The 12,423-nt window shown below is 50.1% G+C and overlaps 1 protein-coding gene across 3 annotated transcripts in view; it reads left to right on the top strand.

Annotated features, from left to right (window-relative positions):
* zc3h7bb (zinc finger CCCH-type containing 7Bb) overlaps positions 1–12,423 on the top strand; it is a 100,834-nt gene that overhangs the window by 87,408 nt on the left and 1,003 nt on the right. For all 3 annotated transcript variants that reach the window (XM_038783644.1, XM_038783642.1, XM_038783643.1), the window contains exons 18-22: positions 1,834–1,967; positions 2,825–2,930; positions 4,670–4,778; positions 6,603–6,736; positions 9,540–9,703. In XM_038783644.1, the coding sequence (XP_038639572.1) occupies positions 1,834–1,967; positions 2,825–2,930; positions 4,670–4,778; positions 6,603–6,736; positions 9,540–9,703 (647 nt within the window). The remainder of the gene's footprint in view (positions 1–1,833; positions 1,968–2,824; positions 2,931–4,669; positions 4,779–6,602; positions 6,737–9,539; positions 9,704–12,423) is intronic.

Genomic DNA, 12,423 nt, shown 5'->3' with positions numbered 1-12,423 from the left:
ATTTGCGTCCTTTGAAATTTGGCGTTCTTGGCTCTGCCCTGATGAGTGCAAGATGAAAAGATTTGACAGCATGTCTCCTTTTTCAGCGATAATCAAGACACTTATTCCATTCGCAGCTTGCTGATTCCAGTACCGGGGATAAAAAGATTCCGAGCTCCTTGTACCTGATTCCCCTCCACAGAAAGGAAATCTAGCAATACCTTTGAGACCAAATAGAAACATTTCTATTTGGGGCAGCACGGGAGCACAGTGGTTAGCACTGTGGCTTCACAGCGCCAGGGCCCTGGGTTCGATTCCCGGCTTGGGTCACTGTCTGTGCGGAGTCTGCACGTTTTCCCCGTGTCTGCGTGGGTTTCTTCCGGGTGCTCCGGTTTCCTCCCACAGTCCAAAGACGTGCACGTTGGGTGGATTGGCCATGATCAATTGCCCCAAGCGACCAAAATGGTTCGGAGCGGTAATTGGGTTACGGGGATAAGGAGGAAGTGAGGGCTTAAGTGGGTCGCTGCAGACTCGATGGGCTGAATGGCCTTCTGCACTGTATGTTCTATTACCTTTACATTGGGTGGCACAGTGGGTTCGCACTGCTGTCTTACAGCGCCAGGGACCCAGATTCTATTCCGGCTTTGGGTGTCTGTGCGGAGTTTGCACGTTCTCCCCGTGTCTGCGTGGATTCCCTCCGGGCGCCCCGGTTTCCTCCCACATTCCAAAGGTGTGCCGGTTAGGTGGATTGGCCATGCTAAATTCCCCCTTAGTGTCCAAAAGGACAGGTGGGGTGACTGGAATAGGGTATGGACCTGGGTTGGTGTGCTCTTTCCGAGGTTCGGGGCAGACTCAATGGGCCGAATGGTCTCCTTCTGCACTTCAGCAATTCTATGATTATTTCCCTGGCAGCTAGAGGAAACAAATGATGATACGGTGGAGCACCACCTTCAACTCGATTCCAGCTCAGTGACATTGCGAACGGTGACCTGGATTAGGTTTTATTGTGACTATTAATTTTTTCGGAGTTTTGCCCCCGATTCAATTTCCCCGACTTCAGTTTTGCCGGGGCTGCTTGATACCGCACTCGATCATTTGCGGCCTTGATGTCAAGGGCTCCGGCTTTCACCGTGCGTCTTGAGTTCAGCCCTTTTGTCCTTTTTTGTACCAAGGCTGTAATCATAGAATTTACAGTGCAGAAGGAGGCCATTCGGCCCATCGAGTCTGCACCGGCTCCTGGAAAGAGCACCCTACCCAAGGTCAACACCTCCACCTTATCCCCATAACCCAGTAACCCCACCCAACACTAAGGGCAATTTTGGACACTAAGGGCAATTTATCCTGGCCAATCCACCTAACCTGCACATCTTTGTGACTGTGGGAGGAAACCGGAGCACCCGGAGGAAACCCACGCACACACGGGGAGGATGTGCAGACCCCGCACAGACAGTGACCCAAGCCGGGAATCGAACCTGGGGCCCTGGAGCTGTGAAGCCATTGTGCTAACCACAATGCTACCGTGCTGCCCTCATGAGATCAGGATCTGAGTAACCCTGGCAGGACACAAGCTGAGTGAGGTTGAGCAGGTTGCCGTGTACACGCCTCTTGACAGCGCTGTCGCTGATAATTCCCATCACTCTGCTGATGATTGGGAGGAAGCTGTTGGGGTTTGGAAATTGGCAGGGTTGGAGTTCTGCATTTTGTGGAGGGGGCGTGACACCTGGACAAACTGGCCCCGCTGAGTCAGGGGGCCGGAGAGCAAGGCCTGAACCTCCAGGTCCAAAGGTGGGGCTGCTTTGGCGGGACGTCACTTGGCAGTTCTGTCCTAATCGTTCTGTGTTCTGATTGGTTGAGGTGTCATCCGGAGCTGGCAAGGCCTCCTCGCTGAGCATGAATATAAAGTTTGTCTGTAGCCAGTGCTGGAGGAACGGCCAGGTCATCGAAGCAGACAAGAGCCTCAAGTACTGCAGCGCTAAAATCCGACACGGGTCAGTCCACTTTCTCTCACTTCAAGACTTTTCATGGAATGGGTGGGTTTGGTGGTGGGGGGGGGGGTTTGCATTAGGTTAAAGTAGGCTTACATTAACACTGCAATGAAGTTACTGTGAAAATCCCCTAGTCGCCACATTCCGGCGCCTGTTCGGGTACACAGAGGGAGAATTCAGAATGTCCAATTCACCCAACAAGCACGTCTCTTGGGACGTGCTGCCTAGGACAGTGGAGTTTTTAAAAATAAATTTAGATTACCCAATTATTTTTTCCAATTAAGGGACAATTTAGCGTGGCCAATCCACCTACTCTGCACATTTTTGGGTTGTGGGGGCGAAACCCACGCAGACACGGGGAGAATGTGCAAACTCCACACGGACAGTGACCCAGAGCCGGGATCGAACCTGGGACCTCAGCGGCGTGAGGCGGTTGTGCTAACCACTAGGCCACCGTGCTGCCAGGACGTTAAGGCCAGGTGGAGGTCAGCCATGGTCGAATGGCGGAGCAGACTCGATAGGCCCAAGTCCCCCTCTGTGTTCCTGAACAGGCGCCGGAGTGGGGCGACCGTCAGATTTTCACAGTAACTTCATTGCAGTGTTAATGTAAGCCTACTTGCGACAATAATAAAGACCATTAATGATTGGCTAATTCTGCTCCTATATCTAATGAATTTATGAGCTGTGATCGTGTCGAATGGTGCGAGGGGCCGAATGGACTCCTCCTGCTCCTGGTTCTTTGTGCGTTTTTGTATTCCTGGGTCCATTTTATTCCACCTCTTTGCAACCTTCTCCAAAGCGGCCATGTCCTTCCTGAAGCTGCCCACAGTGGTGTACGATCCTGTTTTGTTTCTGTGCAGATGGACCAAGGAGCGGCGGGTGATGCTGGTGATGTCGAATGAACGGAAGAAGTGGGTTGCCATCCGGCCTTTGCCCTCCTGCAGAAACATCCCACAGCAGTACGATGTGAGTATCGGAAAACGCCCTTCCTGTGACTTTTTAATGTTTTTTTCTTGCACAGCATCTCTCTGATTTATTTAATTCCACATCCAATGACCGGGTGTACAATCGCACCATGCAATACAGGGGCACTCCATCCTTTATAACATCCATGTCATATAAAAATTGGCAACATTTCAAAAGCTTTAGTGGAAAAGAGGATAGATATATTTTTTTTCTTAGAGTACCCAATGCATTTTCCCAATTAGGGGCAATTTAACGTGGCCAATCCACCTACCCTGCACATCATTAGAACATAGAACAGTACAGCACAGAACAGGCCCTTCGGCCCTCAATGTTGTGCCGAGCCATGATCACCCTACTCAAACCCACGTATCCACCCTATACCCGTAACCCAACAACCTCCCCCCCCCCTGTAAAGGAAACAATTCTGAGTAAGCTGTGAGACTCCTTACCGTCGAATTCAAGGAGGTTGGTTCACAGGAATGTGACGTTGGAATAGGTTTGGGGATGGAGGGGAAGTCCTTCCCCCACTTTCAAGATATTTCTCTATTACCTTGGCCGATTTGCAGCTGGTTTAATGGCTTTCTGATGGAACTGTCTGCATTACTGTTTCTTGTTGTTAATTGGGACGGTAACACAATAGTTAGCACTGTTGTTTCGCGGCACCGGGGTCCCAGGTTCGATTCACGCTTGGGTCACTGTCTGTGCGGAGTGTGCACGTTCTCCCCATGTCTGCTTGGGTTTCCTCCGGGTGCTCCAGTTTTCTCCCACAAGTCCCGAAAGACGTGCTGTTAGGTGAATTGGAAATCGTGAATTCTCCCTCAGTGTACCCGAACAGGTGCCGGAATGTGGTGAGTAGGGGCTTTTCACAGTAACTTGTTGCAGTGTTAATGTAAACCTACTTGTGACACTAATAAAGATTATCATTATATTTTAAAAACAGGGAATAAAATGGCTTCCTTACCACATGACTTGTACAAGTTCAAAGTCCTTGTTCCATCCTGTGTTGTTTGATGCCTTGAAACTCACCTAGTCTAATTTGGATTAGGGACCATCATAATGCAACAGATGTTTGATGGGATCCATTCTCATTCATCTAACACACATTGAGTTTCAATCTTTCATTGTCCATGGTGAAATAGAATGACAAGCCAGCTGGAATGCTATTGTTCTTTGCTGATGGTCCATCCTTACATAAAGGGATGTGTAAATTCCCCGAATTGCTGTGAATATCCATATTAATTTAGGTATTTACTTGAGACTCAGGGCAGTCTGAAGCTCAGAATACTAGGGGCTACGTGGTTCACAGAAGGCATTTTAATAGGCTGTTGGTGTTCAAAATATTCAACTATTGACTGAAATGGGCGGCACGGTGGTTAGCACTACTGCCTCACAGTGTCAGGGACCCGGCCTCGGGTGACTGGAGTTTCCTTGGGTCTGCGTGGGTTTCCTCCGGATGCTCCGGTTTCCTCCCACAAGTCCAAAGATGTGCAGGTTAGGTGGGTTGGCTGTGCTAAATTGCCCCTTTGTGTCCAAAAGGTTAGGTGGGGTTATGGGAATAGGGATTCTATGAAGTCATCTGGATCCAATCGAACCAGAGTCTCGGGGATCACTCTGTCCAACTGGCCGTGCGAACAGCGGTGCCGAGGGTCTGGGGTTTGGCGTCCTTCTTGGGTTCCAATGTTTGGCATTGACTGTTCAGTCAAATACTCCCAAAATAAACCGTCTACTTCATTCTCCAGTTGTGCACACATGTCGCAAAGGGGAAAAAGTGCCAGTACGTTGGAAACTGCTCATTCGCCCACAGTTTTGAGGAGCTCGACGCCTGGACATACATGAAGGAAACCAAACGTGAGTGGAGTTGCTTTGTTTTCACCGTGTCGTCGATCTTTCCCCTGACTCCCAACCCTCCTAATGGCCTCTCTTTCTCTGCCATAGTAACCCTCTGCTACATTGCCAACGTGCCCAATGCGGTGTACAGCAGGTTCATTCTTTTTGAAATGGCAGCAGCTGTTGCAATGTAGGAACCACAGAAGCCAATTCGGGGACAGCAACCTCTCCCCTCTGCTAAACAACCTGATTTGCTGATGTTGGCTGAGGGATAAAAGTTGGTCAGGGCACCGGCCGTTCATCAAAATAATGCCATTGGATCTTTTCACCCGCCCGACAGGCTGCACCTCCAACAGTGCTGTACTCCCTTGGTACTGCACTGGAGTGTGAGCTGAGAGTGGGACCTGAACAAACAACAGCACAGGAACAGGCCCTTCGGCCCTCCAAGCCTGCGCCGTCCATGCTGCCCGTCTAATCTAAAACCTTTTTTTTTTTAATTTAAATTAGCCAATTATTTTTTCCAATTAAGGGGCAATTTAGCGTGGCCAATCCACCTACTCTGCACATTTTTGAGTTGTGGGGGCGAAACCCACGCAGACACGGGGAGAATGTGCAAACTCCACACGGACAGTGACCCGGGGCCGGGATCGAACCTGGGACCTCAGTGCCGTGAGGCGGTTGTGCTAACCACTAGGCCACCGTGCTGCCCGTCTAATCTAAAACCTTCCACACTTCCTGGGTCCGTATCCCTCTATTCCCATCCTATTCATGTATTTGTCAAGATGCCCCTTAAACGTCACTATCGTCCCTGCTTCCACCACCTCCTCCGGCAGCGAGTTCCAGGCACCCACTACCCTCTGTGTAAAATACTTCCCTCGGACATCTCCTCTAAACCTTGCCCCTCGCACCTTAAACCTAGACCCCCTAGTAATTGACTCTTCCACCCTGGGAAAAAGCCTCTGACTATCCACTCTGCCCAGGCCCCTCGTAATTTTGTAGACCTCTATCAGGTCGCCCATCAACCTCCATCGTTCCAGTGAGAACAAACCGAGTTTATTCAACCTCTCCTCATAGCAAATGCCCTCCATACCAGGCAGCATCCCGGTAAATCTCTTCTGCATCCTCTCTAAAGCCTCCACATCCTTCTGGTAGTGTGGCGACCAGAATTGAACACGATACTCCAAGTGTGGCCTAACTAAGGTTCTATTCAGCCGCAGCACGACTTGCCGATCCTACCACCCTCTGACTCAAGAGGTGCAAGGTGCTGCCGCAGCATGACTTGCCGATCCTGCCACCCTCTGACTCAAGAGGTGCAAGGTGCTCCCACTGAGCTAAGGCTCTCGGTGAGCACCACAGCAGGAAGCCTCTCCCGTTCATAGAACATAGAACAGTACAGCACAGAACAGGCCCTTCGGCCCTCGATGTTGTGCCGATCCATGATCACCCTACTCAAACCCACGTATCCACCCTATACCCGTAACCCAACAACCCCCCCCTTAACCTTACTTTTTAGGCCACTACGGGCAATTTATCATGGCCAATCCACCTAACCCGCACATCTTTGGACTGTGGGAGGAAACCGGAGCACCCGGAGGAAACCCACGCACACACGGGGAGGACGTGCAGACTCCGCACAGACAGTGACCCAGCCGGGAATCGAACCTGGGACCCTGGAGCTGTGAAGCATTTATGCTAACCACCATGCTACCGTGCTGCCCCAAATTATTAGCTATAATAAGAGGGTATTAGCTATGAGGTTCCTGATGCTTTGCGCAGCTGTGTTTGAAGCTGAGGCTCTGAGCCCGGCTGTACCTCTTCCGACATTTGTCTTGTTCTCCCGAGCAGTGTATGACATGCAGCAGATGTATGAGATGTGGTTGAAGACCCAGAAGCCGTTGATGACTGGGGAGACCACGGAACTCAGCAGCAAGCAGAGCGAGAAGCAGATCCACATGCCCACGGACTACGCCGATGTTGGGGTACGTATGGGAGCTAAGGCTCCAGGGGGGCAATTTTTCCAAAAGGAAGATGAGCTGTAGCCCAACTTCGCTGGATTCCAGCATTACTATTGCTCGGACTCTCTCCGCTGAAAATGGTGGCGTTGTGTTGTCTCATTAATAATATAACGGGATCTAGGTGTCCTCGTACATGGACCAGGTGGAAACAGCAGGGAAGATAAATGGAATGTTAGCCTTTATTTTTATTTTATAAATTTAGAGAACCCAATTAATTTTTTCCAATTAAGAGGCAATTTAGCGTGGCCAATCCACCTACCCTGCACATCTTTAAGTTGTGGGGGCGTCATGGAGGTGGGGCGAATGCATATGATTGTTAATATTATTGTTATTTTCGGTATTTTACTAAGGCGTGTCAATGTTGTATAAAATAAAAATTTTTCAATAAAAATTTTTTCAAAAAAAAGTTGTGGGGGCGAAACCCACGCAGACACGGGGAGAATGTGCAAACTCCACACGGACAGTGACCCAGGGCCGGGATCAAACCTGGGACCTCAGTGCCCTGAGGCAGGAGTGCCAACCACTCTGCTGCCCTGAATGTTAGCCTTTATTGCTGGAGATGAGTATAAAGGTAGAGAAGTTTTGCTGCAACTATATCTATACAGAGCACTGCTGAAACCCCACCTCGGGCTATGTGAATTTTGGCCTCCTTGTTTAAGACGGATATTCTTGCGTTGGAGGTGGTTTAGAGAATCGAAGCATTCCCACAGTGCGAAAGGAGGCCATTCAGCCCATCGAGTCTGCACTGGCCCTCTGAAAGAGTACTCTACCCACGTCCGCTCCCCCGCCCACCCTGCCCTATCCCCGTGACCTAACGTGCAAATCCCTGGACAATTAACGCTGCTAATCCACCTAACCTGCACGTGTTTGGACTGTGGGAGGAAACCGGAGCACCCGGAGGAAACCCACACGGACACGGGGAGAACGTGCAGACTCCGCACAGACAGTGACTCCAGGCCAGAATCGAACCCAGGTCCCAGGTACTGTGAAGCAGCATTGCTAACCACTGTGCTGCTGTGTTGCCCTCCACTGTGCCGCCCGAAGGTTGAATGGGCTGATTTCTGGGATGAACGGGTTGTCCTTTGAGGAAAGGTTGAGTTTCAAAAATAAGGGGTCTCCCATTTAGAACAGAGAAAGTGCGATGCACAAGACCTGGAATTGACGGCCCAATAAGCCTTGCGCTGGCACAAGTACTAAGTACTTTAGAAGAACTTCTTCCCTCTCTTGAGATGCATCGTTCGTCGTAAGGGTTGGAGTTCGTAAAAGCCTTTCCTCCCACCTCATTGTAACCTACCTCATCGTAACCCACCTCATCGTAACCCACCTCACCGTAACCCACCTCACCGTAACCCACCTCACCATAACCCACCTCACCGTAACCCACCTCATTGTAACCCACCTCATCGTAACCCACCTCATCGTAACCTACCTCATCGTAACCCACCTCACCGTAACCCACCTCACCGTAACCCACCTCATCGTAAACCACCTCATCGTAAACCACCTCATCGTAAACCACCTCATCGTAAACCACCTCACCGTAACCCACCTCACCGTAACCCACCTCATCGTAAACCACCTCATCGTAACCCACCTCATCGTAAACCACCTCATCGTAAACCACCTCACTGTAAACCACCTCATCGTAAACCACCTCATCGTAACCCACCTCATTGTAACCCACCTCATCGTAACCTACCTCATCGTAACCCACCTCATCGTAACGTATCTCTGACCAAACTTCGAACGAGTCAACTGCATCCATTTCATTCCTTCCCTTTTCGATTTTTATGCCAGATCTCTTGAAGGTGCCTGGGTTAATGTTATTTAGGGCAGCTCTGTACTTCCTGTGTGAGCTTGGTCTGAGGGCAACATAATTAAGCTCAGTCTGAACTCGTCCCATATCAATTCACGAGCAAGCGTCAGCAGATATTGGCCAGACGTGGAGGGCCAGCCTGATCACTTTCCCTTTCCCTGTCTCGTCACGGGAGGTCAAGGCTAATTGTGGGGCTCTCTGCTCTCACCCTGACAAAGAGCAGCTACACCAGCAAGGATTGGGGATAGATCCATGGACTCTGGCATGTCTGCTTCACGTACGCTGTCCACTTGCCAAACTGGACTATCTTCCCTGGCACAACCTTGGGCATTCGCCAATCGCAGCATTGTTACAGTCTGCGTTGTTACTTGTAGCACCGTTGGCAAGGTTATGCGCCCCATGCAACAAAGGACAGTAAGCAATTGATGGCAAGCAGTCGTAGTGTCAGGGACCAAGCGTGTGATGAGAGAGGTGGTCCTCCCGAGGGGGGCTTTAGAAGGCATCGCAAGCAGGCGACGGGATTTGGGAGGAGAATTTCGGGGGAACAGAGCTAGGCTGGCTCGAGACTCTGCGAGTGGTTTAAAGAGCAAGAGTTTATGCAGCAGGCCAGATTCCGAAAACATCACGGGGGCTGGTTCAGCACAGTGGGCTAAACAGCTGGCTTGAAACGCAGCACAAGGCCAGCAGCGCGGGTTCGATTCCCGTACCAGCCTCCCCGAACAGGCGCCGGAATGTGGCGACTAGGGGCTTTTCACAGTAACTTCATTGCAGCCTACTCGTGACAATAAGCCATTATTATTATTAGGACTGAGGGAGGTTGTAGAAATGGAGGAGGGTGGCAAGACCACCATTGAAACTCAAACCGTCCTGGTTCGTGGGTGGGGGGGGTGGTTTAGGTTACGTTGGTTTGGTTCCCCTCCCGTAACCTGCTGTGTCACCTCTTTTCTCCAGATGGGCTACCACTGCTGGCTGTGTGGCAAAACCAGCAACAGCGAGAAGCAGTGGGCGAAACACATCACGTCGGAGAAACACAAGGACAAGGTGTTCAATTCCGAGGACGATCAGAGCTGCTGGCAACATCGCTTCCCCATGGGGGAGTTCAGGCTGTGCGAGAGGTGAGGTGGCGGGGGGGGGAGAACAGGGTCAGCCGGCATCATTTACAAACTGGTTATTCTTTTAATGGGGAGGCAGCCCATTCTTACAGGACCAGCCCGCAGTAAACAGCGAAATAACGACTAAAATTCATTTCCGGCGATTGGGAAAAGGAATTCTGATCCTGTAATTATGCGTACCCGTTCACGGGATGTCGCTGACAGCTCGAGCATCCATTGCCCATCCCTAGTTGCCCTTGGGAAGGTGGAAACATACGATTGGCAAATGAATCTCAACATGGATAACCTATCAGGAGAGGATGGGACGTTGAGTCTCTTTCCTCTAGGGAGGTCTGACAAATCATAGCGGTTTGAATGAGTAGACCGAGAACCTGTTCCCAATGTGGGAACGATCTAAACTACTGGCCATCCGTGTAGGATTAGTCACCAAATAATCCAACTGGGAATTCTGTAGGAACCTCTTTATTAGAGTAGAATTCATACAGCGCAGTATGGGCCCTTCGGCCCTCGATGTTGCGCCGACCCGTGAAACCATCTGAAGCCTATCTGACCTACACTATTCCATTTTCATCCATATGTCTATCCAGTGACCACTTAAATGCCCTTAAATTTGGCGAGTCTACTACTGTTGCAGGCAGGGCGTTCCATACCCCTACTACTCTCTGAGTAAAGAAACTGCCTCTGATATCTGTCCTATATCTATCACCCCTCAATTTAAAGCTATGTCCCCTCATGTTGGTCATCACCATCCGAGGAAAAGGACTCTCACTGTCCACCCTATCTAACCCTCTGACTATCTTATATGTCTCTATTAAGTCACCTCTCAGCCTTCTCCTCTCTAACGAAAACAACCTCAAGTCCCTGAGCCTTTCCTCGTAAGACCTTCCCTCCATACCAGGCAACATCCTAGTAAATCTCCTCTGAACCCTTTCCAAAGCTTCCACATCCTTCCTATAATGTGGTGACCAGAACTGCACGCAGTACTCCAGGTGCGGCCGCACCAGAGTTTTGTACAGCTGCAGCATGACCTCGTGGCTCCGAAACGCAATCCCCTACTGATAAAGGCTAGCACACCATATGCCTTCTTAACAGCCCTATTAACCTGGGTGGCAACTTTCAGGGATTTATGTACCTGGATGCCAAGATCTCTCTGTTCATCTTCACTACCAAGAATCTTGCCATTAGCCCAGTACTCTGCATTCCTGTTACTCCTTCCAAAGTGAACCACCTCACACTTTTCCGCATTAAACTCCATCTGCCACCTCTCAGTCCAGCTTTGCAGCTTATCTATGTCCCTCTGTAACCTATAACATCCTTCAGCACTATCCACAACTCCACCGACCTTCGTGTCATCTGCAAAATTACTAACCCATCCTTCTACACCCTCTTCCAGGTCATTTATAAAAATGACAAACAGCAGTGGCCCCAAAACAGATCCTTGCGGTACACCACTAGTAACTGAACTCCAGGATGAACATTTGCCATCAACCACCACCCTCTGTCTTCTTTCAGCTAGCCAATTACTGATCCAAACCGCTAAATCACCTTCAATCCCATACTTCCGTATTTTCTGCAATAGCCTACCGTGGGGAACCTTATCAAACGCCTTACTGAAATCCATATACACCATATCAACCGCTTTACCCTCATCCACCTGTTTGGTCACCTTCTCAAAAAACTCAATAAGGTTTGTGAGGCATGACCTACCCTTCACAAAACCGTGTTGACTATCGCTAATCAACTTGTTCTTTTCAAGATGATTATAAACCCTATCTCTTATAACCTTTTCCAACATTTTACCCACAACCGAAGTAAGGCTCACAGGTCTATAATAACCAGGGTTGTCTCTACTCCCCTTCTTGAACAAGGGGACAACATTTGCTATCCTCCAGTCTTCCGGCACTATTCCTGTCGACAAAGACGACATAAAGATCAAGGACAAAGGCTCTGCAATCTCCTCCCTGGCTTCCATCTAATCTGCACCGATGTAGAGCACCCTACTTAGTCCCACTCCCCCACCCTATCCCCATAACCCCGGCTAACTTGCACATCTTTAGACTGTGGGAGGAAACCGGATCACCCGGAGGAAACCCAGGCACACACGGGGAGAACGTACAGACTGCTCGGATAGTCAGCCGAGTCCGGAATCGAACCCGGGTCCCCGGTGCTGTGAGGCAGCTGTGCCAACCCACTGCGCCACCCAGAGAGAAGTAAGAGTGTGGAATCCGCTACCACAGGGAGTGGCTGAAGTGAACAGTGTAGATTAATGAAGGAAATTAAGGCTAGTTAAATATATGAGGGGGATGGGAATAGAGGGTTTTGCTAATCGAGTTAAATGAGGGGATAGGTGGAAGGAGGTTCGAGTGGAGCGTCTGGCAGCATGAATTGGTCGGGCAGAATGGTGGTGCTTCTGGATGAACTGTTCTCTGTAACCCTATGAACAGGGAGGTTTCCCTCCGCTGAGTTTCTGGTTTACCCCTCACGAGATTACACCCGCCCTCACGCAGAGTGGGCACATCTTGTCGATGCCACCAAGCCAGCTACAACCGTTGGGCAGAAACCAAAGGGAAACACCCAAGGAACCTTAGACTTAGACTTAGAACTTAGAACAGTACAGCACAGAACAGGCCCTTCGGCCCTCGATGTTGTGCCGAGCAATGATCACCCTGCTTAAACGTAACCCGTATACCCGTAACCCAACAATCCCCCCGATTAATCTTACA

The sequence above is a fragment of the Scyliorhinus canicula genome, chromosome 23, assembly GCF_902713615.1.
Source record: "Scyliorhinus canicula chromosome 23, sScyCan1.1, whole genome shotgun sequence".
In the NCBI taxonomy this organism is placed as follows: Eukaryota; Metazoa; Chordata; class Chondrichthyes; order Carcharhiniformes; family Scyliorhinidae; genus Scyliorhinus; species Scyliorhinus canicula.
Note: the sequence above shows the minus strand (reverse complement) of the source record. Positions and strands in the feature narration are given on the sequence as shown.